This window comes from Petromyzon marinus, chromosome 50 (genome assembly GCF_048934315.1).
Source record: "Petromyzon marinus isolate PM22_M1 ecotype Great Lakes invasive population chromosome 50, UKy_Petmar_22M1.pri1.0, whole genome shotgun sequence".
Taxonomy (NCBI): domain Eukaryota; kingdom Metazoa; phylum Chordata; class Hyperoartia; order Petromyzontiformes; family Petromyzontidae; genus Petromyzon; species Petromyzon marinus.
The window spans coordinates 215,090-237,338 of NC_133716.1; the positions used below are offsets into that span (position 1 = coordinate 215,090).

Here is a 22,249-nt window from a genome sequence, read left to right on the forward strand (position 1 = left end):
CAAATACACGTGCACAACACACACACACGCGTGCACCACACACACACACGTGTACCACACACATGTGCACCACACACACACACGTGTACCACACACATGTGCACCACACACACACACGTGCACCACACAAATACACGTGGACAACACATACACACGCGTGCACCACACACAGGCATATGCCACAGTGGGATTCATGGAGGGGGGAAAAAATGTTGATGCATTTCCATGTATTTATTATTCTGTTCCCTCCACCCAAATTCGCAGGCCAATTCCGTAACTCTGTACAATCATCTCGTCATACAAATAATAAAACCGCCACTAATGTACACGCATTATTGACCCAGATGCTCAGCTGGATTTTTAGTGGTGAAATTTTACACGCACACGCATACCACACACACACAAACACACGCGTGCACCACATGCACACACGTGTACCACACACACACGCACAAATCCTCAGCATCGCTAAAACTCAACAACATCCATCATCACGATCACCATCTATCGCCCCGCCAAAGCCAGCCAGCCGCCTAGCCGTGACATTGCTCACGCGAACCCCTCCTCCGGAATGCAATAATTCGTACAAATTCGTCTTCGTATAGTTTATTTCTTTTCTTAAAAATATCCTAATTCGTGCAAACATATCAACAAATCAAACTCGGGGACACCACTGTGCGTGCATCGTGTAACACTGTGAATGCCTATTAGTGGCGGTGACACGTACATGGGATCAGCCCCGTCTCCAATGACCCGACGGCTCCACACGGGGATCTTCGCAGGTACAGGTGCAGCGCCTTCAGCCGTTGGCCTCGTGACACCGCTGCTGCTGCTGCTGCTGCCGGAAGAGGCCTCCCGCTAGGAGGGTAGCTCTAGAGATGACCCCCCACCCCACCCCACACTCCCCTCTTTTGAGAGGGGATTTTGGCCTACTCTTCAATGCGAGTCGGACATCTCGGAAGAGTTGGGAGGTAGCCCCAACCCCACGCTTTACCCCGCAACCGGTGGAGCCTGGCCGGTCGACTGTGGCGCGCTTCTCTGCGGTGCTGCTGCTGCTGCTGCTGGATAGAGCGCGAGGGATTTCAGAAACTTCGCCGTGGTTTTGACTGCCGTGCCCGGGGGAGAACGAACTGGCTATCCTCTGGATTAGGAACCCCGTATCTGTATATATATGTGTGTGTATATATATTCAGTAACACTCCGTAAAATATTAACAAAATATCTTATTTCCATGCCGTCCCGTTCCACTCCACTCACGTGGCCGTGTTTAATCAGTGAAATCAGACGGAATTCTGTTTTCGAGTCCTGGTTACGACTTCCCCACTTTGTAAAAGCCTCTCTTGTCGTCCCTCGACATCCACACATCGACACACACACACACAAGCGGTGTGTCCAAATACGCATTGTGACAATGAAGGAGTATAAAGATATAATAATGTTTTTTTTCACTCCGCCAAAAAGTCTCAAAACGCTACAGTCCCACGAACTCTCCCATTGTGTGTGTTTGTGTGTAAATAACCAAGCGACATTTCCAGCCGTGAAAACAACAACGCCCCCGCCCCCCCTCTCGAGACGTTAAAAAGGCCCCGCGGCCAAATGTCATGGAAGGTTGTGACGTCACGACATTCACGTTGAAAAAATAGACGAAGCGGCCGGCGGGATTTTAAAAACGAGGAAACGCAAAACGAAGTGACGAGGCGGCTCGGGCGGTGCCGTCGGTGTCGTCGGTGTCGTCGTCCTGCCGTCTCCGCAGCGCCACGCTTCTTCCCGCCTCTCCGTTCGCCGCCGCCGGCCGGGACCCACCAACCCTCCCGGAGCGGGCGGGGCGGAGGGGGACGGACGTCGGGCCCGTCGGGCCCGCCGGGCCGCGCTCTTCCACGGCGGAGGGCGGCGGAGCTCGCGGAGACGCAGGCGCGGCGGGCGGGGGCGCGGGGGGACGGGGGCGACGAGGGCGGCGGCCTTCATACCTCCGTGCTCACGCTGTGCGAGAATCCGCCAAAGTGTCCGGGCCGCTTCGCGGCCGCGGGGAATCCGTGCGGTGGCGGCAGCGGAAGAGGCATGGGCGGAGGGGAGTAGGCCACCCTCTCCCCGCCGTTACGCACGCCGCCCGTCGGCGACACGTGCACGTAGAACGGGCTGCGGTAGGGCTCCTGCGCCGCCGAGCGGCAAGTCCTGCGCTCGCAGCCGAGCCGGTCGTGCCGGGAGGCCGGCGGAGGGCCCGCCGCCGCCGCCGGGAGCCGCGGGTCGCGGTCGCCGCGGGGGGGCCGCTGGTGGCGACAGGAGGGGGCGCGGGGGGGTGGTGGCGGAGGCGGCTGTCCCACGGGCAGGTGGTTGCATTTCCCGTCGGCCGCCAGCTCGGAGCAGCGCGAGTCCGGGGACGCGGGACGCGCGGTCAGGTCCGGCTGCTCTCCGTCTTCGCTGTCCGGGTCCTCGCGCTTACAGCAGTAGTACTGCCGGCGGGGGAACGGGGCGCAGATTGGCGGAGCGTCACGTGCGTGCCTTGAACTTCTTTGGTACCGTACGTGGCCAACCGCGCCGATCGGAGGCGCGGTTGGCCACGGTCATCCGCGGAGCTGTGGCACGCGGCACCCCCGGCAGCGCGTTCGCGGATCGTTTCTGACGGTGCCTATCAGGCCGTAAATATACTCCGCAGCGTCGGGAGGGGGGGGGGGGAACGTTGTGGGCCTGCGTCCCGAGATCCAAATTTGTCAAAAGCCACGCTCGCACGATACTCCGTCGGGATGGCACGCCTTAATCTCCCCCTAATGGAGCGCTCGAGCCCACGGTCGAGGCCAGGCGCCGCACAGAGACAGCTACCGCTGGGGGTGCCCTTTCAAATGGCTAAGATTGTGATGTAAGGCGCTTGTCGTGTGTAAAGCGTGCCGTTGAAAACTCGTGGATTTTCAGTCTACGCTTTTAATCTGTTACAATGATGGGGTTGTTCCAAGTCATTCACGGATGTGAGTGGTCTATGTCGCGATTGTCGATGCACGTGTCTGGTGTGCAGTGCCAACTCGTGTGCAGTATGAGCGCATTACCCCCACGGCGGTGTCAACGTCCACGGGGGCACCGCGTTGGCGAGATATCAACACAGGAGGTTGTGGGTTTGGTCCCGCCCCTGACACGTGTTACATATTTGGAGTTCGTGTGTTCACGCCGTGGTGGTCACGTGGATTTGTCTCCGGGTCCTCCGGTTTTTCCCTCCATATTTCAAATCAACGTCACGCATTTAGATTATCTGGCTGCTGTCTATAGGTTCCCACGTACGATAAGCCACTTTGTCGAGATATCATTTGTGGCTTTTGAAAAATAGCTCAAAGCTCAGTGGGCTTTAACGTGTAAAATAAAAGTTTAAATAGCATTGTAAACGGAACCGTTTTAGTTGAAACCAAATGAACACATGACTTTGAGGTTAGGGGGGAAGCCAACCCCAAAATTGGCATCGATATCCTCACGGTCATCGTTGAAAGCAATCCAGGAGAGTTTAATCACATAGGTTATTTTTAAAGAAAATAACGTAACATGTTGAACGCACAAAATTCGTACAGAATTTTACTTTAACCAATGACACTCCTTACACCCACACACAATACCACTGATGGCTGGATATTAATGACGTTACATTACGTTGGGCAGAAAATAAAACAATCTCCCAGAATAGCTTCAGTCAGAGTTGGCAATCCTCATGGGGTGGGGGTGGGGGGAGACTGTGGCCGTCAGTGACTCCACGCTCAGGAGAGTGAACTTGGGGTGGGCCTCAAGGACATTTCGTGGTGCAGGCCCCCGGCACGTGGCCCCTAGCGTGGGCCTCTGGTGGACTTTGGTGGCCTTGTGTGGCCCCTGACGTGTGGCCTCTGACATGCGGCCCCCGACAGCACACAGCGAGTGACAGCACCCCCCATCATCATTATCATCATCGTCGTACTGCTGTCAAACCCCCAATGGTTTAAAATGTGTGGCGGCCCTCTAACTGGTGACGTCTCATCGGTGAAAGTGGCACCTACCCCCCTCTGAAAAATTGCGTGCGGAACGCTGCTCCTAGCCCCGAAGCGCCGGCCGTGCCGTGCAGGGGCCTTGGGCACAACGTGCTGGGGCTACGAGCAGGTGGAAGCGGTGGTGGGTGTGTTAATCACCGCCGCCACTTGGTGACACTGTCGTCGAAATTCCACTCCTGCTGCTGCTGCTGCCCAATTCACTGTTAGGGCCCAGGAGGCACAGCAGCAGCAGCGGGAGAGGGTGGATGGGGACAATCTCCCACCCCCGCTCCAAAATCAGATATTTTATCGATAATTACCATAGGAAATGAATTGAGCTTTTATTTATTATGATATAAATGGAGCCCTATTTTAAATGCTAGAAATGTTGTTGAGTAAATGGGCACCGGCATTTGTATGTATGTTGAACTTCTTTCACACAGTTCATAGCTAAATGTGCTAATCCGAGGTACGGGGAAAGGACAACAAACGAAACACAAAAATCTATTCTGAAAAAAATTATTTTCAATTAAAATTTAAAACTGCATAGCTCCAGTGGCGTCCTCATATCGGAAAGAGTGTTCCAGACGGTCGCAGAAGCGCATCTGAAAGCGCGCGACGTGGTGACCACCGCCTTTGGTCGACAGCGCAGTCAAAATCCGCTGCTCCCGCGAGGATGACCACCGGGGGAGTCTGCGTGACGGTGGTTTGTGCTCCATTGACGAGATCGGCAGCGAGGTGTCGCGGTTCATTTGTGTAAAGCGCTTCGTGTGTGTAACGAGCGCGAGCTCATCGCCTATTCGTTCGGCAACCGGACGCCAACACTGTCGGTGCGAACACTGCAATGCAGCGGCAGCGGCAGGAGGAGGCGGCAGGAGGAGGCGGCAGGAGGAGGAGGCAGGAGGAGGCGGCAGGAAGAGGCAGCGAGCGGAGCTGCAACTCGAACCCCGCTTCGCCGGCAGCCACGGCGCCACCAGGCACGGCCTGGTGGCTGCTGCCGTGCCCCTGCCGTGCCCCTGCCGTGCCCCTCTACCGTGCCCCTGCCGTGCCCCTACCGTGCCCCTGCCGTGCCCCTGCCGTGCCCCTGCGGTGCCCCTCTACCGTGCCCCTGCCGTGCCCCTGCCGTGCCCCTCTACCGTGCCCCTACCGTGCCCCTGCCGTGCCCCTGCCGTGCCCCTCTACCGTGCCCCTGCCGTGCCCCTGCCGTGCCCCTGCGGTGCCCCTGCCGTGCCCCTACCGTGCCCCTGCCGTGCCCCTCTACCGTGCCCCTGCCGTGCCCCTCTACCGTGCCCCTGCCGTGCCCCTACCGTGCCCCTGCCGTGCCCCTGCCGTGCCCCTCTACCGTGCCCCTGCCGTGCCCCTGCCGTGCCCCTGCGGTGCCCCTCTACCGTGCCCCTGCCGTGCCCCTGCCGTGCCCCTCTACCATGCCCCTGCCGTGCCCCTCTACCGTGCCCCTGCCGTGCCCCTGCCGTGCCCCTCTACAGTGCCCCTGCCGTGCCCCTGCCGTGCCCCTGCGGTGCCCCTCTACCGTGCCCCTGCCGTGCCCCTGCCGTGCCCCTCTACCGTGCCCCTACCGTGCCCCTGCCGTGCCCCTGCCGTGCCCCTCTACCGTGCCCCTGCCGTGCCCCTGCCGTGCCCCTGCGGTGCCCCTGCCGTGCCCCTACCGTGCCCCTGCCGTGCCCCTCTACCGTGCCCCTGCCGTGCCCCTCTACCGTGCCCCTGCCGTGCCCCTACCGTGCCCCTGCCGTGCCCCTGCCGTGCCCCTCTACCGTGCCCCTGCCGTGCCCCTGCCGTGCCCCTGCCGTGCCCCTGCGGTGCCCCTCTACCGTGCCCCTGCCGTGCCCCTGCCGTGCCCCTCTACCATGCCCCTGCCGTGCCCCTCTACCGTGCCCCTGCCGTGCCCCTGCCGTGCCCCTCTACAGTGCCCCTGCCGTGCCCCTGCCGTGCCCCTGCCGTGCCCCTCTACCGTGCCCCTGCCGTGCCCCTGCCGTGCCCCTGCCGTGCCCCTCTACCGTGCCCCTGCCGTGCCCCTCTACCGTGCCCCTGCCGTGCCCCTGCCGTGCCACTGCCGTGCCCCTGCCGTGCCACTGCCGTGCCACTGCCGTGCCCCTGCCGTGCCCCTGCCGTGCCCCTGCCGTGCCTCTCTGCTGTGCCTCTGCTCATCAATTCGCGACTTTCCTTCGGTGCCGAGCGAACATCGGCACGCGATGCACGACAATGACGTCACCGTCACCCACGCGAGAGTTATCCCCTTTTTTCTGTTGAGGCCGAACCCAGACACAATTGTGACCACACTGCAGGTAACAACAACACTCCCTTCTCTATAGTGCAGGGGTTTTTGGGTTCGATCGCGTAAATATTTATGCGATCTAACCCAAAAAAACCCTGAATTTTGGATGATTATGGTCGCGAAAGCTTACTACGCATAAAACGGGTTCCCTTCTCTTTCTGATTATTCTCTCACACTGCTCCCCACTTTGGAATTCCCTCCCATCATCATCTCTTTTCCCTTTCTCAATTCAAGGAATGCTTTTTACTCAAACCTATGACAACTTTGACAGCAGCGCTGCTTTGATAGCGGTGCTGCGCTTCGGGGCCTGTGCTGAGAAGATTAAGTCGGGGCTTGGGCAGGACACGCGGCTAGAATTAATGATGGCCGGGGTCGAGACAAAGGATGGAGAGGCAGCCAAAGGAGGGAGCATGCCCCCGAGAGGACGTCTAGAAACGGGGACGGAGAAATGAAATTATCTCGTGAAAGAGAGATGCATGGGCTGTATCACGGGACCAGGAGAAATGGCATTCATGGGGAGGCAATCATCCATCAGTGAATGGCCAATGATGATGATTATGGCCTTACTGTAGTGGATTCAAGCCAGAAAAACTTTTTTCTAATAGATCATGATATTTCTGACAATAACCTTTCTCAATTCAATAAATATTTTTCACTCTAAGCCATTACAACTTTCGTAGGCGAGTTGCCTTGATAGTAGTGCTGTGGGCCTGTGCTCATCAGCTTTGTCTTAAATATCTACGATGGCAGCCCGCACCTCCTGTACCCACCACCGATGATTCGAGCCACAGCAGCACGCCTTGAAATATTCATGGGGGGGGGGGCGGGGCAGCTGCCCTCTCCGTCACCGGTGCAATTAGTCTCCCTGATCACGTCAGGGAGCGTCAGGGCTCATTCCTGTCGCCTGACTCATGGAAATTCCACTTTCCTACGACAGGAATCATTCTCACCAGAGGGCAAATTATGATAATTATTATTACATATTGTCTCATGATCCTGGAGATGCGATGCGACGTGTCGCCCTGTGACGGGGAGTTCAACTCGCAACCTTTCACTTGCTCGTCAAGCGCGCTAGTGAAGTAGGCTAGTCCGGCAGTGCCGCTCCACTGGAATCCCTGGCAAGTTGTAAACAAGTATTATTTAAAAGTCTTTCTTAGTAACCCCCCACCCCCTCCCGCACCCGCCACGTGGTGTCGTGGTGTGAAGGCAACGTGCCGTTTACCTGCAGACGACAGTAGCACAGAACAGCGATGATGCAGAGAAGGATGACCGTAGCCAATATTCCGCCCGTGATGACAACGGTTCCTGCTGTCATCCGCACCGCTCTCCATTAACCGCTGCACACGCACAAGGACAAAGATCCCCCGTGTAGCCTCTAACAGACTCTCAGGCAAAGTGCTGTTGGCGAGCGCCAATTCGGGGCCGGCACGGCACGCGAGAGGGTGGGTGGGGGTCACACCGCACCGGGCTGCCATTGTTGCTCCAGTGCTGACGTTTACACGCTGAGACAGGTACACATTTCATGCCGAGTTGACCTAAGGAAGGCCTCAAGCACTGGTTCAGATATTCGTCACTGCCGTTAGCTGTGAGCGGGAATCGAACTCGGGTGGCCGGGTTTGTAGTGCAGTGCGCCAACCACGGCGACACCGCTCCCCACACGCCCACACGCACACATTTACACATTTACAGAAATCCCCCATATAGCCTTAACAGACTGTAGGGACAAGTGCTGTTAGCGAGCACCTATGAAGGCCGGAACGGTACACGAGGGGGTGGGTGGCCAGCACCACACCCGACCGCCTTTGTCTCCCTAGTGGCAATGTTTACACACCGCACCAGGTATTCATTTGAGGCTGAGTCGACCTAGGGGAGGCCCGGTTCAGATAATCGTCACTGGTGTTGGCCGTGAGCGGGAATCGAACCCGGGTCGCCAGGTTCATAGCGCAGCGTAGCGCTAACCGCTACACTACCGCTCCCCACCACATGCATGCACGTTAAACTTGCTTTGCGCCACACGTAGTCAACCGCGCTAATCGGAGGTGCGAGGGAAGAACAAGAAATTAAACACAAAAAGCAGTCCTGAAGAAATGAGTTTTCAACCTAGATCATGATGTAAAAGTGCATAGCCCCCAGTGTCTTCCTAATACCGAACAGAAGAGCGTTCCAGACGGCCGCAGAAGCGCACCCGAAAGTGCGCGGTGCGGTGAGCGCAATTGTTCGGCGGCCAGCCAAAATCCACTGCTGCGAGAATGTCCGGAGTGAAAGTTACGCGCTGACAAGCACGGCGATGGTGTTGACGGAAAAGGCAGCCCCAGCAGGGTGATGCTTGCGGGGGCCACGGCGATGACAATCCGAGTATTTAATTGGAATATTTAATCAGAAGAGAATGTCCCTGCAAGGATGACAAGGGCAGGATACGTATCACATCTGCGCCAACGCGTTTGCGTTGGCGCAGATGTGCACTGCCGACTGTGATCCGCTCCATAGCCAGCCACGATCAGTCCACTGCTGGATAAAGACATCCTCCCTTCCAGCCTTTGCCATACCGACCGACCCTTCTTCATAGCGCATACATAGACAGGTCAGAGAGTGGATAAACAGAGTTACTAAGACTGCACTTTACATCACGGGGTCTGATGGGAATTATATTTTTAGAATGTTTTCTGATAACCCAGTTTTTAAGTTGGCGCATGCATTGTTACCTATGAGGAGCTATTGAGTAAGAGACAGACCCTTCAATAGTCTAACATTTTAATGACCGTGATTCTGTCAATGCAAGCTTCTCGTGAGAGTCGTACAAGAACAACAACAACAACTCGTCGTGGAGAGACCCTCGGCATCGTGTCGGGCACGTGGGCTGACTGAGCAGAGTTAAAGGGCCTTGAGATCAGGAAGATCATTTATCGTCAAGGAGCATCAATCATCATCACGCCAACTCCCCCGGTGGTCATCCTCGGAACGGCTTTTGGCTGCCCATCGAACAAAGACGGTGGTCACCCGATCGCGCAATTATCAAATGCGCATCTGCGGCCGTCTGGAATGCTTTTCCAAGCCACTGGAGCTGTGTGCTTTTAAATAATCTCGACTAAAAACTCATTTCTTTAAAACTGCTTTTTGTGTTTAGTTTGTTGTACTTCCCCAGCATCTGCGATTAGCACAGTTGGCTAAGTACGGTGTGAAGGAAGTTCAACGTACATACATACATTAACGCGAGAGCAGAGCTGCATCCAACAGCGAAACGTCGAACACAAATTGTCAACATTTTGCTTGCTTTTCAACATCCCTCCTCCTCCAGTTTACTGAAAACCAAATCGATAGGCACATTACCCCACGTGATGACTTGATTTAATTGGCTCTGTCCGGTGTTGGAGGTTACAGATGAAAATTGGCTATATACCGACGCTGTGGTTTAACCCAAAATAAACGAATTACGAGTCATAACATTGGTCGTGAAAGACTGAGAATTAAATGAATACTTTAGCCATTTAGAGCTTCCTGCCCCAGGGAAGTGTCCAAATCCTCACTCTGCTAGAAAAGTCTCAAAGCCAAAATCAAACCCAGAACCTCATCAGCGGCAGACCAGTGCCCTGACCTCTGAGCCAACCGGTCACCCCAATTACAAGCGGGGTTGCTTTGTTGTAGAAGTGATATTGAATCAGCATCGAGCCTGTGAACGTGTCACCGTGTGATTAGAAGGCGGGTCACACCAACGATGACGAGCCCAGCACCCACACCACCCGAATAGTGGGAGCCAGACCACGTGCTACATCGCTGTGCTACGCCACCGTCAGAGTTAAAAGGGCCGTCCATAAATGACGTCACACGATTTTGGACGATTTTTTTAACCCCCCCCCCTTCGTCACACAGCGTCACAAAAAGTCAGACCCCCCTCAAATATGACGTCACAAAGCTCTGCCCCCCCCCCAAAAAATATATAAAACATGCTTCAAATCACTTTAAACTATTGTCATTGTAGTGCGTATTTAATGTGGCGCTGCACTCTGATGTTGTAGGAGAAAACATTTATTAAAAAGTCTATTTCATTAAGTAGAACGTGTTGTCTATTTATTTAAAGTTGCGCATTTTGATGTGACGTCACATTTCTTAACCCCCCCCCCCCTCGTCACACATCGTCACAAATATCTGATCCCCCCCCCCCACCTAGGTGCGTGACGTCATTTATTGACGGCCCCAAAGGTCACGTGGCCTTTTTAGCTATCAGCTGCGATCATTATTCTTGTGCTTGTTGTCCTTCCCCCGCACCTCCGATTAGCACGGTTGGCTAAGTTAGGTGCAAAAGAAGTTCAACGTACTTACATTCCCGTTAACAGCTCCAGCTCCATCTACTCTCAGATTGGGGGGCCACTAGAGCTAAACTAAACTATTGTTTATTTTACAAGGTAAAGCCCACTGAGCTTTACAGCTCTTTATTTAGATGCGACCTTGTCCCAAATGATAGCCCAATGAAGTCGCTTATCACGTGGAAATGTACCGTAGCCAAATGCCCGAAACGCGTGATGTCGATTCTAAACGTGGATGGGAAAAAATGACCCGGAGAAAAATCCACGCGACCACCACGGGGAGAACACGCAAAGGCATCGTCAGAGTCGGGATCAAACCCACGACCTCCTGTATACCAGGCGAGGTAGTTAACTTCTCCTAGCCACCACGGCTATTGTGTGGGGGGCACCATAGCAGTGATTCACCACGAAGCAGAAGAGTGAACATAGGTGGGGGGGGGGGACCAAAGGGACGTTTGGTGGTGCAGGACCCAGCCCAGCAACCCCCCACCCCCACCCCCGGCAAGCGCCAGGCCCCTACCGGCCGTGACACATCGATCCGACACCCAGACATTGACAGAGACGGTGGAACAAAAGGCAGAGAGGGAGCATGGAGAGATGCGTGCTTGGAATTGCATTGAGGGACAGCAGAGAGACAGGAAGTGCTGGACTCGGGAAGGAGGGAGCACGCCCCCGAGAGGACGTCTATCACGGAGACGGAGCGATTAAATTATCTCGTGTAAGAGAGGTGCATGGGCTGTATCACGGGACCAGGAGACATGGCATTCATGGGGAGGCAATCATCTAGCAGTGGGTAGATCATGGCCGACGTCGATGATGATGATAATGGCCTTGCTCTAGTAGAATCCAGCCAGCAAAACTTGTTTCTAATATAGAATGTTTGCAGACACTTTAGTTATGAACATTGAACGGTGGGGTTTCTCCAGGTGCTTTGGCCAAAACATCCCCAGTGCAGAACCTTCCTTGACGAACAAAAAAATTTTCGTCTTCGTGGAGATCATAAATCACCACATCTATGTCCGTCTCTCCACATTACAAGACAACAACATTTCCCACGCAACCCATGCTTTCACGCCCTTCATTCTGGGGATCCGTAACTTTTAATACGCGCAAAAGTGTGGACCAGTTTTGATACACACCGTCTCGTCAGCAGAGTCAGGATGGCCTCGGTCAATGCTGGGGAACTTCCGATCTTATTTGTTACAAGGATTTTATTTTACAAGGACCCGCTTTGTGTTGAACTGGGTCCCCGCGATATGGGCACCCAGTTCAACACGAAAAAAACATCATGGATTGCTCAAAATAATCATGAGAATCGTATTATACTCCCGTATAATATTCTACATGTCTCCCACCAATCTCAATATTCTTGCTGTATCGTTTGGCTCTCTGCTGATGCATTTGGTCCAACGCGGCCAGCGCGATCCGCTAACAAAATTCAACAGAGGCAGAAGTCATGAGAAGCCCTTGGGGTATCTACACACGGATCACCCATCATCATTATTCTTGTTGTCAACGTCGTCAGCACACGATGGGGATGAATGAAGGGCTCTCACCGTTATGCACCAGTCTGATTCAGCAGCATTTGTTGCACCTGCAGCGGAGGAGAGAACACAGGGCAGGCATTAGTTTCACACAGACATTCCACAGCGTGGTTGTTTAAAGCAGCGCAAGTAGTGTCCGTGTGGGTGTGTAAATGTTTATGGTACAAGTGTGTAAACGTTAATGGTACAAGTGTGAGTGTGTAAATGTTTATGGTACAAGTGTAGGGTGTGTAAATGTTTATGGTACAAGTGTGAGTGTGTAAATGTTTGTGGTACAAGTGTGCGTGTGTAAATGTTTATGGTACAAGTGTGAGTGTGTAAATGTTTATGGTACAAGTGTGAGTGTGTAAATGTTTATGGTACAAGTGTAGGGTGTGTAAATGTTTATGGTACAAGTGTGTAAATATTTATGGTACAAGTGTGGTGTGTAAATGTTTATGGTACAAGTGTGAGTCTGTAAATGTTTATGGTACAAGTGTGTAAATGTTTATGGTACAAGTTTGTAAATGTTTATGGTACAAGTGTGAGTGTGTAAATGTTTATGGTACAAGTGTGAGTGTGTAAATGTTTATGGTACAAGTGTGAGTGTGTAAATGTTTATGGTACAAGTGTGAGTGTGTAAATCTTTCTGGTACAAGTGTGGTGTGTAAATGTTCATGGTACAAGTGCGAGTGTGTAAATGTTTATGGTACAAGTGTAGGGTGTGTAAATGTTTATGGTACAAGTGTGTAAATGTTTATGGTACAAGTGTGGTGTGTAAATGTTTATGGTACAAGTGTGAGTGTGTAAATGTTTATGGTACAAGTGTGGGTGTGTAAATGTTTATGGTACAAGTGTGTAAATGTTTATGGTACAAGTGTGAGTGTGTAAATGTCTATGGTACAAGTGTAGGGTGTGTAAATGTTCATGGTACAAGTGTGGGTGTGTAAATGTGTATGGTACAAGTGTGTAAATGTTTATGGTACAAGTGTGAGTGTGTAAATGTTTATGGTACAAGTGTGAGTGTGTAAATGTTTATGGTACAAGTGTGAGTGTGTAAATGTTTCTGGTACAAGTGTGGTGTGTAAATGTTTATGGTACAAGTGCGAATGTGTAAATGTTTATGGTACAAGTGTAGGGTGTGTAAATGTTTATGGTACAAGTGTGTAAATGTTTATGGTACAAGTGTGGTGTGTAAATGTTTATGGTACAAATGTGAGTGTGTAAATGTCTATGGTACAAGTGTAGGGTGTGTAAATGTTCATGGTACAAGTGTGGGTGTGTAAATGTTTATGGTACAAGTGTGTAAATGTTTATGGTACAAGTGTGGGTGTGTAAATGTTTATGGTACTAGTGTGGGTGTGTAAATATTTATGGTACAAGTGTGAGTGTGTAAATGTTTATGGTACAAGTGTGAGTGTGTAAATGTTTATGGTACAAGTGTGGGTGTGTAAATGTTTATGGTACTAGTGTGGGTGTGTAAATATTTATGGTACAAGTGTGAGTGTGTAAATGTTTATGGTACAAGTGTGAGTGTGTAAATGTTTATGGTACAAGTGTGGTGTGTAAATGTTTATGGTACAAGTGTGAGTGTGTAAATGTTTATGGTACAAGTGTGTAAATGTTTATGGTACAAGTGTGAGTGTGTAAATGTTTATGGTACAAGTGTGTAAACGTTAATGGTACAAGTGTGAGTGTGTAAATGTTTATGGTACAAGTGTAGGGTGTGTAAATGTTTATGGTACAAGTGTGAGTGTGTAAATGTTTATGGTACAAGTGTAGGGTGTGTAAATGTTTATGGTACAAGTGTGTAAACGTTAATGGTACAAGTGTGCGTGTGTAAATGTTTATGGTACAAGTGTGAGTGTGTAAATGTTTATGGTACAAGTGTGAGTGTGTAAATGTTTATGGTACAAGTGTAGGGTGTGTAAATGTTTATGGTACAAGTGTGTAAATGTTTATGGTACAAGTGTGGTGTGTAAATGTTTGCTGGTACAAGTGTGAGTGTGTAAATGTTTATGGTACAAGTGTGTAAATGTTTATGGTACAAGTGTGAGTGTGTAAATGTTTATGGTACAAGTGTGAGTGTGTAAATGTTTCTGGTACAAGTGTGGTGTGTAAATGTTTATGGTACAAGTGTGAGTGTGTAAATGTTTATGGTACAAGTGTAGGGTGTGTAAATGTTTATGGTACAAGTGTGTAAATGTTTATGGTACAAGTGTGGTGTGTAAATGTTTATGGTACAAGTGTGTAAATGTTTATGGTACAAGTGTGAGTGTGTAAATGTTTATGGTACAAGTGTGTAAACGTTAATGGTACAAGTGTGAGTGTGTAAATGTTTATGGTACAAGTGTAGGGTGTGTAAATGTTTATGGTACAAGTGTGAGTGTGTAAATGTTTATGGTACAAGTGTAGGGTGTGTAAATGTTTATGGTACAAGTGTGTAAACGTTAATGGTACAAGTGTGCGTGTGTAAATGTTTATGGTACAAGTGTGAGTGTGTAAATGTTTATGGTACAAGTGTGAGTGTGTAAATGTTCATGGTACAAGTGTAGGGTGTGTAAATGTTCATGGTACAAGTGTGTAAATGTTTATGGTACAAGTGTGGTGTGTAAATGTTTGCTGGTACAAGTGTGAGTGTGTAAATGTTTATGGTACAAGTGTGTAAATGTTTATGGTACAAGTGTGTAAATGTTTATGGTACAAGTGTGAGTGTGTAAATGTTTATGGTACAAGTGTGAGTGTGTAAATGTTTATGGTACAAGTGTGAGTGTGTAAATGTTTCTGGTACAAGTGTGGTGTGTAAATGTTTATGGTACAAGTGTGAGTGTGTAAATGTTTATGGTACAAGTGTAGGGTGTGTAAATGTTTATGGTACAAGTGTGTAAATGTTTATGGTACAAGTGTGGTGTGTAAATGTTTATGGTACAAGTTTGAGTGTGTAAATGTTTATGGTACAAGTGTGTAAATGTTTATGGTACAAGTGTGAGTGTGTAAATGTTTATGGTATAAGTGTGTAAATTTTTATGGTACAAGTGTGAGTGTGTAAATGTTTATGGTACAAGTGTGGGTATGTAAATGTTTATGTTACAAGTGTGGGTGTGTAAATGTTTATGGTACAAGTGTAGGGTGTGTAAATGTTTATGGTACAAGTGTGTAAATGTTTATGGTACAAGTGTGGTGTGTAAATGTTTATGGTACAAATGTGAGTGTGTAAATGTTTATGGTACAAGTGTGGGTGTGTAAATGTTTATGATACAAGTGTGTAAATGTTTATGGTACAAGTGTGAGTGTGTAAATGTCTATGGTACAAGTGTAGGGTGTGTAAATGTTCATGGTACAAGTGTGGGTGTGTAAATGTTTATGGTACAAGTGTGTAAATGTTTATGGTACAAGTGTGGGTGTGTAAATGTTTATGGTACTAGTGTGGGTGTGTAAATATTTATGGTACAAGTGTGAGTGTGTAAATGTTTATGGTACAAGTGTGAGTGTGTAAATGTTTATGGTACAAGTGTGGTGTGTAAATGTTTATGGTACAAGTGTGTAAACGTTAATGGTACAAGTGTGAGTGTGTAAATGTTTATGGTACAAGTGTAGGGTGTGTAAATGTTTATGGTACAAGTGTGAGTGTGTAAATGTTTATGGTACAAGTGTAGGGTGTGTAAATGTTTATGGTACAAGTGTGTAAACGTTAATGGTACAAGTGTGCGTGTGTAAATGTTTATGGTACAAGTGTGAGTGTGTAAATGTTTATGGTACAAGTGTGAGTGTGTAAATGTTTATGGTACAAGTGTAGGGTGTGTAAATGTTTATGGTACAAGTGTGTAAATGTTTATGGTACAAGTGTGGTGTGTAAATGTTTGCTGGTACAAGTGTGAGTGTGTAAATGTTTATGGTACAAGTGTGTAAATGTTTATGGTACAAGTGTGTAAATGTTTATGGTACAAGTGTGAGTGTGTAAATGTTTATGGTACAAGTGTGAGTGTGTAAATGTTTATGGTACAAGTGTGAGTGTGTAAATGTTTCTGGTACAAGTGTGGTGTGTAAATGTTTATGGTACAAGTGTGAGTGTGTAAATGTTTATGGTACAAGTGTAGGGTGTGTAAATGTTTATGGTACAAGTGTGTAAATGTTTATGGTACAAGTGTGGTGTGTAAATGTTTATGGTACAAGTTTGAGTGTGTAAATGTTTATGGTACAAGTGTGTAAATGTTTATGGTACAAGTGTGAGTGTGTAAATGTTTATGGTACAAGTGTGTAAATTTTTATGGTACAAGTGTGAGTGTGTAAATGTTTATGGTACAAGTGTGGGTATGTAAATGTTTATGTTACAAGTGTGGGTGTGTAAATGTTTATGGTACAAGTGTGAGTGTGTAAATGTTTATGGTACAAGTGTGAGTGTGTAAATGTTTATGGTACAAGTGTAGGGTGTGTAAATGTTTATGGTACAAGTGTGTAAATGTTTATGGTACAAGTGTGGTGTGTAAATGTTTATGGTACAAATGTGAGTGTGTAAATGTTTATGGTACAAGTGTGGGTGTGTAAATGTTTATGGTACAAGTGTGTAAATGTTTATGGTACAAGTGTGAGTGTGTAAATGTCTATGGTACAAGTGTAGGGTGTGTAAATGTTCATGGTACAAGTGTGGGTGTGTAAATGTTTATGGTACAAGTGTGTAAATGTTTATGGTACAAGTGTGGGTGTGTAAATGTTTATGGTACTAGTGTGGGTATGTAAATATTTATGGTACAAGTGTGAGTGTGTAAATGTTTATGGTACAAGTGTGAGTGTGTAAATGTTTATGGTATAAGTGTGGGTGTGTAAATGTTTATGGTACTAGTGTGGGTGTGTAAATATTTATGGTACAAGTGTGAGTGTGTAAATGTTTATGGTACAAGTGTGAGTGTGTAAATGTTTATGGTACAAGTGTGGTGTGTAAATGTTTATGGTACAAGTGTGAGTGTGTAAATGTTTATGGTACAAGTGTGTAAACGTTAATGGTACAAGTGTGAGTGTGTAAATGTTTATGGTACAAGTGTAGGGTGTGTAAATGTTTATGGTACAAGTGTGAGTGTGTAAATGTTTATGGTACAAGTGTAGGGTGTGTAAATGTTTATGGTACAAGTGTGTAAACGTTAATGGTACAAGTGTGCGTGTGTAAATGTTTATGGTACAAGTGTGAGTGTGTAAATGTTTATGGTACAAGTGTGAGTGTGTAAATGTTTATGGTACAAGTGTAGGGTGTGTAAATGTTTATGGTACAAGTGTGTAAATGTTTATGGTACAAGTGTGGTGTGTAAATGTTTGCTGGTACAAGTGTGAGTGTGTAAATGTTTATGGTACAAGTGTGTAAATGTTTATGGTACAAGTGTGTAAATGTTTATAGTACAAGTGTGAGTGTGTAAATGTTTATGGTACAAGTGTGAGTGTGTAAATGTTTCTGGTACAAGTGTGGTGTGTAAATGTTTATGGTACAAGTGTGAGTGTGTAAATGTTTATGGTACAAGTGTAGGGTGTGTAAATGTTTATGGTACAAGTGTGTAAATGTTTATGGTACAAGTGTGGTGTGTAAATGTTTATGGTACAAGTGTGTAAATGTTCATGGTACAAGTGTGAGTGTGTAAATGTTTATGGTACAAGTGTGTAAACGTTAATGGTACAAGTGTGAGTGTGTAAATGTTTATGGTACAAGTGTAGGGTGTGTAAATGTTTATGGTACAAGTGTGAGTGTGTAAATGTTTATGGTACAAGTGTAGGGTGTGTAAATGTTTATGGTACAAGTGTGTAAACGTTAATGGTACAAGTGTGCGTGTGTAAATGTTTATGGTACAAGTGTGAGTGTGTAAATGTTTATGGTACAAGTGTGAGTGTGTAAATGTTTATGGTACAAGTGTAGGGTGTGTAAATGTTTATGGTACAAGTGTGTAAATGTTTATGGTACAAGTGTGGTGTGTAAATGTTTGCTGGTACAAGTGTGAGTGTGTAAATGTTTATGGTACAAGTGTGTAAATGTTTATGGTACAAGTGTGTAAATGTTTATGGTACAAGTGTGAGTGTGTAAATGTTTATGGTACAAGTGTGAGTGTGTAAATGTTTATGGTACAAGTGTGAGTGTGTAAATGTTTCTGGTACAAGTGTGGTGTGTAAATGTTTATGGTACAAGTGTGAGTGTGTAAATGTTTATGGTACAAGTGTAGGGTGTGTAAATGTTTATGGTACAAGTGTGTAAATGTTTATGGTACAAGTGTGGTGTGTAAATGTTTATGGTACAAGTTTGAGTGTGTAAATGTTTATGGTACAAGTGTGTAAATGTTTATGGTACAAGTGTGAGTGTGTAAATGTTTATGGTACAAGTGTGTAAATTTTTATGGTACAAGTGTGAGTGTGTAAATGTTTATGGTACAAGTGTGGGTATGTAAATGTTTATGTTACAAGTGTGGGTGTGTAAATGTTTATGGTACAAGTGTGAGTGTGTAAATGTTTATGGTACAAGTGTGAGTGTGTAAATGTTTATGGTACAAGTGTGGGTGTGTAAATGTTTATGGTACAAGTGTGTAAATGTTTATGGTACAAGTGTAAAGGTTTATGGTACAAGTGTGAGTGTGTAAATGTTTATGGTACAAATGTGAGTGTGTAAATGTTTATGGTACAAGTGTGGGTGTGTAAATGTTTATGGTACAAGTGTGTAAATGTTCATGGTACAAGTGTGAGTGTGTAAATGTCTATGGTACAAGTGTAGGGTGTGTAAATGTTCATGGTACAAGTGTGGGTGTGTAAATGTTTATGGTACAAGTGTGTAAATGTTTATGGTACAAGTGTGGGTGTGTAAATGTTTATGGTACTAGTGTGGGTGTGTAAATATTTATGGTACAAGTGTGAGTGTGTAAATGTTTATGGTACAAGTGTGAGTGTGTAAATGTTTATGGTACAAGTGTGGGTGTGTAAATGTTTATGGTACTAGTGTGGGTGTGTAAATATTTATGGTACAAGTGTGAGTGTGTAAATGTTTATGGTACAAGTGTGAGTGTGTAAATGTTTATGGTACAAGTGTGGTGTGTAAATGTTTATGGTACAAGTGTGAGTGTGTAAATGTTTATGGTACAAGTGTGTAAATGTTTATGGTACAAGTGTGAGTGTGTAAATGTTTATGGTACAAGTGTGTAAACGTTAATGGTACAAGTGTGAGTGTGTAAATGTTTATGGTACAAGTGTAGGGTGTGTAAATGTTTATGGTACAAGTGTGAGTGTGTAAATGTTTATGGTACAAGTGTAGGGTGTGTAAATGTTTATGGTACAAGTGTGTAAACGTTAATGGTACAAGTGTGCGTGTGTAAATGTTTATGGTACAAGTGTGAGTGTGTAAATGTTTATGGTACAAGTGTGAGTGTGTAAATGTTTATGGTACAAGTGTAGGGTGTGTAAATGTTTATGGTACAAGTGTTTAAATGTTTATGGTACAAGTGTGGTGTGTAAATGTTTGCTGGTACAAGTGTGAGTGTGTAAATGTTTATGGTACAAGTGTGTAAATGTTTATGGTACAAGTGTGTAAATGTTTATGGTACAAGTGTGAGTGTGTAAATGTTTATGGTACAAGTGTGAGTGTGTAAATGTTTCTGGTACAAGTGTGGTGTGTAAATGTTTATGGTACAAGTGTGAGTGTGTAAATGTTTATGGTACAAGTGTAGGGTGTGTAAATGTTTATGGTACAAGTGTGTAAATGTTTATGGTACAAGTGTGGTGTGTAAATGTTTATGGTACAAGTGTGTAAATGTTTATGGTACAAGTGTGAGTGTGTAAATGTTTATGGTACAAGTGTGTAAACGTTAATGGTACAAGTGTGAGTGTGTAAATGTTTATGGTACAAGTGTAGGGTGTGTAAATGTTTATGGTACAAGTGTGAGTGTGTAAATGTTTATGGTACAAGTGTAGGGTGTGTAAATGTTTATGGTACAAGTGTGTAAACGTTAATGGTACAAGTGTGCGTGTGTAAATGTTTATGGTACAAGTGTGAGTGTGTAAATGTTTATGGTACAAGTGTGAGTGTGCAAATGTTTATGGTACAAGTGTAGGGTGTGTAAATGTTTATGGTACAAGTGTGTAAATGTTTATGGTACAAGTGTGGTGTGTAAATGTTTGCTGGTACAAGTGTGAGTGTGTAAATGTTTATGGTACAAGTGTGTAAATGTTTATGGTACAAGTGTGTAAATGTTTATGGTACAAGTGTGAGTGTGTAAATGTTTATGGTACAAGTGTGAGTGTGTAAATGTTTATGGTACAAGTGTGAGTGTGTAAATGTTTCTGGTACAAGTGTGGTGTGTAAATGTTTATGGTACAAGTGTGAGTGTGTAAATGTTTCTGGTACAAGTGTGGTGTGTAAATGTTTATGGTACAAGTGTGAGTGTGTAAATGTTTATGGTACAAGTGTAGGGTGTGTAAATGTTTATGGTACAAGTGTGTAAATGTTTATGGTACAAGTGTGGTGTGTAAATGTTTATGGTACAAGTTTGAGTGTGTAAATGTTTATGGTACAAGTGTGTAAATGTTTATGGTACAAGTGTGAGTGTGTAAATGTTTATGGTACAAGTGTGTAAATTTTTATGGTACAAGTGTGAGTGTGTAAATGTTTATGGTACAAGTGTGGGTATGTAAATGTTTATGTTACAAGTGTGGGTGTGTAAATGTTTATGGTACAAGTGTGAGTGTGTAAATGTTTATGGTACAAGTGTGAGTGTGTAAATGTTTATGGTACAAGTGTGGGTGTGTAAATGTTTATGGTACAAGTGTAAATGTTTATGGTACAAGTGTAAAGGTTTATGGTACAAGTGTGAGTGTGTAAATGTTTATGGTACAAATGTGAGTGTGTAAATGTTTATGGTACAAGTGTGGGTGTGTAAATGTTTATGGTACAAGTGTGTAAATGTTCATGGTACAAGTGTGAGTGTGTAAATGTCTATGGTACAAGTGTAGGGTGTGTAAATGTTCATGGTACAAGTGTGGGTGTGTAAATGTTTATGGTACAAGTGTGTAAATGTTTATGGTACAAGTGTGGGTGTGTAAATGTTTATGGTACTAGTGTGGGTGTGTAAATATTTATGGTACAAGTGTGAGTGTGTAAATGTTTATGGTACAAGTGTGAGTGTGTAAATGTTTATGGTACAAGTGTGGGTGTGTAAATGTTTATGGTACTAGTGTGGGTGTGTAAATATTTATGGTACAAGTGTGAGTGTGTAAATGTTTATGGTACAAGTGTGAGTGTGTAAATGTTTATGGTACAAGTGTGGTGTGTAAATGTTTATGGTACAAGTGTGAGTGTGTAAATGTTTATGGTACAAGTGTGTAAATGTTTATGGTACAAGTGTGAGTGTGTAAATGTTTATGGTACAAGTGTGTAAACGTTAATGGTACAAGTGTGAGTGTGTAAATGTTTATGGTACAAGTGTAGGGTGTGTAAATGTTTATGGTACAAGTGTGAGTGTGTAAATGTTTATGGTACAAGTGTAGGGTGTGTAAATGTTTATGGTACAAGTGTGTAAACGTTAATGGTACAAGTGTGCGTGTGTAAATGTTTATGGTACAAGTGTGAGTGTGTAAATGTTTATGGTACAAGTGTGAGTGTGTAAATGTTTATGGTACAAGTGTAGGGTGTGTAAATGTTTATGGTACAAGTGTTTAAATGTTTATGGTACAAGTGTGGTGTGTAAATGTTTGCTGGTACAAGTGTGAGTGTGTAAATGTTTATGGTACAAGTGTGTAAATGTTTATGGTACAAGTGTGTAAATGTTTATGGTACAAGTGTGAGTGTGTAAATGTTTATGGTACAAGTGTGAGTGTGTAAATGTTTCTGGTACAAGTGTGGTGTGTAAATGTTTATGGTACAAGTGTGAGTGTGTAAATGTTTATGGTACAAGTGTAGGGTGTGTAAATGTTTATGGTACAAGTGTGTAAATGTTTATGGTACAAGTGTGGTGTGTAAATGTTTATGGTACAAGTGTGTAAATGTTTATGGTACAAGTGTGAGTGTGTAAATGTTTATGGTACAAGTGTGTAAACGTTAATGGTACAAGTGTGAGTGTGTAAATGTTTATGGTACAAGTGTAGGGTGTGTAAATGTTTATGGTACAAGTGTGAGTGTGTAAATGTTTATGGTACAAGTGTAGGGTG

At 46.0% G+C, this 22,249-nt stretch overlaps 1 protein-coding gene across 3 annotated transcripts in view; it reads right to left on the minus strand.

Moving 5' to 3' along the window:
• Positions 1 to 216: 216 nt before the first annotated feature.
• The window catches only part of FAM163B (family with sequence similarity 163 member B), a 77,904-nt gene continuing 55,871 nt past the window's right edge, over positions 217 to 22,249 (minus strand). For all 3 annotated transcript variants that reach the window (XM_032973238.2, XM_032973237.2, XM_076074731.1), the window contains 3 exons: positions 12,122 to 12,159; positions 7,487 to 7,601; positions 217 to 2,450 (listed from right to left, as the gene is read on the minus strand). In XM_032973238.2, the coding sequence (XP_032829129.2) occupies positions 1,962 to 2,450; positions 7,487 to 7,579 (582 nt within the window). In that variant the 5' untranslated portion in view covers positions 7,580 to 7,601; positions 12,122 to 12,159 and the 3' untranslated portion in view covers positions 217 to 1,961. The remainder of the gene's footprint in view (positions 2,451 to 7,486; positions 7,602 to 12,121; positions 12,160 to 22,249) is intronic.